Below are 4,989 nucleotides of genomic sequence, written 5' to 3'. Positions count from 1 at the left end.
TAAGCCTAGCAATAAGATCTCTTTTTTTTTTAAGAAAAAGCAATAAGACCTATAGCATTAACAACAAAATAACGTGTCTCAATTCCAAGCAAGCTAGAGTTCGCCCCATATCATGAACTACATCGGAAAAGGTATCTAGAGTTCGCCCCATATCATGAACTACATCGAAAAAGGCATCTGATCTCTCTTTTGTGGGTTGTTTCCTTCGTAACTGACCTATTCAAGTTAGTCAAAGAGGTGGATCGTCCGATCTTGAAATAGGTCATCAGTATAGAAAATTACAAAATGAGCACATGTAAGCGGGTGTAGCTAACCGAAGAGCGGAAAAAAAGGAATCACAAAATTAATGCATTCCTTCTTAAACTTAGTGAATCATCATAAAAAGAGTAGGACTAAATTTTTATTTATTCATGAATTGATTCATCATCAAACTTGATATTTGTACAAAGCCAATGCAGACTACTAATGAACAAATATTGGTTAAACTCACATAAATTTCAATCCTTTATACATCCATTCTTAGCAAATGAGCAATGGAACACCCTCAAGTCACATTTAGGAGAAACCATCTTGAAAAATAGCTTTGCCGTATCCTCTTGCCTTACCTTTGCACCTTCCTTCTCCACCAAAGCCGCCGCCACAATCCGCTCATATCCACCACCACCTCCGGCGACATAAGCCACCAATGCCGCCTGTACTGGCCCTAAACTTGGATTATAAGCAGCTGATTCCACATAAGAACCCCTGTAAATCTTGCCTTCAGAATCCATGAGTGCCACCCCTGATGGACAACCGCTGTAAGGCGCGTGTGAATCATTAGCAGCTTCTAAAGCTGCAATCTTTAAAAGGTTAGTATTTTCTGTTTCAGTCTTTTTGCAAAATCCATTGCTTAAATTCACAACGCCATTAACTCTTTTTGAATCATTATCTGAAAACCCATTGCACAGATCTCCATCATGATTATCATTAAACAGAGATAAACCGTTGTTATGGCGCTCGAGGAGCAGAGGAGTTTCGTCATCCAATAGATCAAACGGACCAAATGGGTTAGGCAGGATTTCACTCAATGGTTCAAATGTGACAACATCGGGATTGTTTTGGTGCTGAGAAGTGATGTGGATTTGGAGGGAAGAAGGGTTACGGAGTTCCTGAAGGAATTGTCGGCAGTGGCCGCAAGGGGCGGCGGAGACGGCGAATGCAACGAGGCGGGGGCAACGGTGGACGGCGAGGTTCGTGAGGAGAAATTGCTCGGCGTGGACGGAATGGTGAAGGGGTAAACCAGGGAACTCGAGGTTAACGCCGAGGAAGATACGGCCGTCGGAGCCGAGGCCGACGGCACCGACGTGGTAGTTGGAGATGGGCGGCCGGGCGAGAGTCTGGGCCGGTTGAACCAAGGCCGGAAGGAGGTGGCGGACTGAAGATAGGCCTAGTTTTTGGGCAATGGACTCAGCCTCTGAGGCTTCCACCACAAATTTGGGTTGATCCTGATCCATGATATTCGTTTTTGTGTAATGTAATTCTTTTCTTTTTCTATTTTTTTTTTTACTTTTCTGCTATTTCCCGTGTTTATTTTGAGAAGGTTTTGCGTAAGATTGAGTTTTTTTGGGGGGGGGGGGGTGTCAGACGTATGGGGGTGTAGACGTTTGGTTCTTAGGGGAGCTCCTTGAAATGAGGAGAAGGGGGGGAAAAATAATGTGAGGGCGGATGGCTATTTATAGAACATGTTCTGGTCATTGGTGAATAATGATTTTCCTTTTTTTTCCCCCTCAGAAACTATATATGATATCCGGAATAATTAATTCAGATTCACGTTGTATAAAATCCTTTGAAAAAGAAAAGTTTTTTCGTTTCAAGGTTCTGATCCGAAACATATAATTAAGGATGAATGATCTTATTCATCCTAAAATCACGTATTCACTCTCCTTGTCTTTTGGCATTTTGTTCAACTCAATTAAATCAACTCCTCTTAAGTTTAGTAGATTGCTAAAAGCAATTAAAACATTTATTTTGTACTATTTAAAGTGCCTATTTATAAATTTAGGAAGTTTGGAGGCTGATATTAAACAATCTTAAAAATATTGGTGCTATTTTTTTATAGAATACTTTTTTACACCTTTAATGACATTATTTTATAACCAAGTACATGCATATCTAATTTAACCTCCCAAATTCTAAAAGTCCTTTTGTCTTTATTAAACTCCGTATCGAATACCTTCACTTACATTTAAATTAGCGGAGTACTAAACTTTAAACATATCTTTTCATAACTAGCAAGTAGCAAGTCTGGTAAAACAATAACAAATCAAATATCACAATCATAATATTATTATAATCAATTCACTAAGCGAGAGTTATAACTTACATTCTACTTTCGGAATTCGATTTATAAATACTTATAATGTCACTGCGATTTATAAATCGTATTTATAGTATGTATGTGTCAAAATCTGACCACAAGTGGATTATCACTAAAATGAATGGTAAGGGGTCGACCAAGCCATGGTCGTACCCACAAAACGTAATAGTGATGAGTATCTCGGTCACTATCAAGATCGAACCATCAGAAAGCTTGCACGGCAGAATATATATCGTAATGCTTAAGCAGTAAGGAAGAGTATAGTCAAGAGAGAGGGTATGCTGGTTAAAGACTGTTGGACAAAGGGGAAGATTTGTAATATATATATATATAAGGTAAGAAGGCAAGAAAAAGGGGGGTCCCAAAGAGAGAAAAAGGAACAGAAGAACGGGAGGAGATCTCCAACAACAAAGCAAAAGCCTAAATTTTGGTGGCAAACCTTTGTAATTGTCATTGTTGAATCAATAGAGATAGATCTCATAGTTATCAATGGCATTCATCCCCTTCCTTCTTTGCTCTTACAAGTACAGAACAATGTATCAAAGATGTAAGTTTATCATTTATGTTGATGTCTTTTAATAATCTTAAGAAGTGTTGTGCAAGCTCGACCTCATTCGATTCTAGTATTCAATGTATTTAGATCTAGAGTTAATTATGTTTGGCTGAGATTTATCTTCCATTTTCTTCATTAATTAGTTTAACAAAAAGCTTAGCACTTTTTGGTCAAAGAATTTGGCGCTATCTGTGGGGATTTTTTAGTCAAAATTTTAGTTTCTTTTAGATCTAAAACTAGCCAAAGTATCACTTCCTGGCTGTCATAGCCTCACTATCTCGGTGTGAACACCAACTCGAAAAAGTGGTAGATAAGTGGTTGAGATAACCAAACCAATCTGGGTCAGATCTTCACACGAAATCGAGATCATATCCGATGTCTATGCAAAACCCACACATCATCTGTAGCGATGGGTTTGGCATGTCATGTGTATTCAAAGTAGGACCACAATCACCACGCACTTAGCATGACCACAATCCTATTTAACGTATTTACTCTATATGCCGACCTATACTCCTGCCTCTTAGGAAGGGACAATGGCCTACTGAGTGATTCTCTAAAATAAGATGTGTATCCTGCTTTGTTTTTGTATCCACACGCGCCGTGTGATCTACGGACGAGTATGACATGATTCCCTTTGTTGTTTGCGCATATCGGATTGGGACTCGAACTCGAGACCCCCAAAGGGCGAAGTAAATCCATCCTACGAGAAGTCTAGATTAAACCAACGACGAAGTCAAACGCAGCTACCAAATCAGAGACCGCCATTCGAGCAAGGGGTGAAACAAGTAACCATATGACGCCTCTCCCCCTTCACCGACTTTCGAGGTCAAGGTAACAGGCAATTCCGTTTGGATGTAACTTATCATACTTTCTTTGGCTCAGAACAGGAACACGAGCATTCTCATAGGTACGCGAACAAGGAACGAAATCCACCAGACACACCGGGAAAATGTTCCACACCGTACCATATCACAAGCAATGACCAAGCAAAGCCTTCTGCTCCATGCCGTATCATAAATAACAGATTTAACCTAGAACATGCCAACATTACTAAGACAATCTCCGAAATCAGGGACCGAGCAATGGGTCCACAAAACGTAGTCTCCCCATCCGACAAAGCATGGACTGGAAAAGCCTAGTGCCCAGTAATCCGAACAGAAAATTCATCATTCGTCTCGCCAACGACCTTTTTCGGGCCAAGAAACGAAGGGATCAGATACACCGGGATTCCACCGAAGAGTACAAACTATGCAACGATACACATTACTCTCTAATGAAAAAAAATTTAAGCAAACTGGGACTCATCCCGATGCACGCACAAACAACGCGGTAACGAGTAACGATCTCCAATAAAAGCAATGCAACAGACAAAGCTCACCATCCCTCCAAACCCGCACATCGTCAAATGGGTTACAATTCGAACTCGCTTGAATTAACACCTTACAGTCATCAGCCACCGCCAAATAAAAGGAAATTTTGTCCTCACTCAAATTTATAACGGATCACAATTTCGATCTCCAAATTCACATCTCTACGGTTGTTGGCCATTGCCAAGCAAAAGAAAATTCACCCACCCGAATCGACAGATTAAAGTTCGACCTCGTTCGAATATATATGTCAGAAATTGACTTCGCCAAAGATGGCGACTCCAAGTTTGACCTCGTTCGAATATATAAGTCAGAAATTGACATCGCAAAAGATGGCGACTCCAAGTTCGACCTCGTTCGAATATATAAGTCAGAAATTGACTGCGCCAAAGATGGCGACTCCAAGTTCGACCTCGTTCGAATATATAAGTTAGAAATTGACTTCGCCAAAGATGGCGACTCCAAGTTCGACCTTGTTCGAATATATGAAATTGACTTCACCAATGATGGAGACTCCAAGTTCGACCTCGTTCGAATATATATGTTAGAAATTGACTTTGCCAAAGATGGTGACTCCAAGTTCGACCGCGTTCGAATATATAAGTCAGAAATAGACTTCGCCAAAGTTGGAGACTCCAAGTTCGACCTCATTCGAATATATAAGTTAGAAATTGACTACGCCAAAGATGGCGACTCCAACTTTGCCCTCG

At 40.4% G+C, this 4,989-nt stretch overlaps 1 protein-coding gene across 1 annotated transcript; it reads right to left on the bottom strand.

Moving 5' to 3' along the window:
- Positions 1–375: 375 nt before the first annotated feature.
- Positions 376–1,677, bottom strand: LOC104233761 (cytidine deaminase 1-like). The gene has a single exon (XM_009787203.2). The coding sequence runs from the start codon at positions 1,491–1,493 to the stop codon at positions 498–500; it is 996 nt and encodes a 331-aa protein (XP_009785505.1). The 5' UTR covers positions 1,494–1,677; the 3' UTR covers positions 376–497.
- Between the last annotated feature and the right edge of the window lie 3,312 nt (positions 1,678–4,989).

This window comes from Nicotiana sylvestris, chromosome 7, assembly GCF_000393655.2.
Source record: "Nicotiana sylvestris chromosome 7, ASM39365v2, whole genome shotgun sequence".
Classification (NCBI taxonomy): domain Eukaryota; kingdom Viridiplantae; phylum Streptophyta; class Magnoliopsida; order Solanales; family Solanaceae; genus Nicotiana; species Nicotiana sylvestris.
The sequence above is the reverse complement of the archived record's forward strand: the minus strand, read 5'-3'. Positions and strand labels throughout refer to the sequence as shown.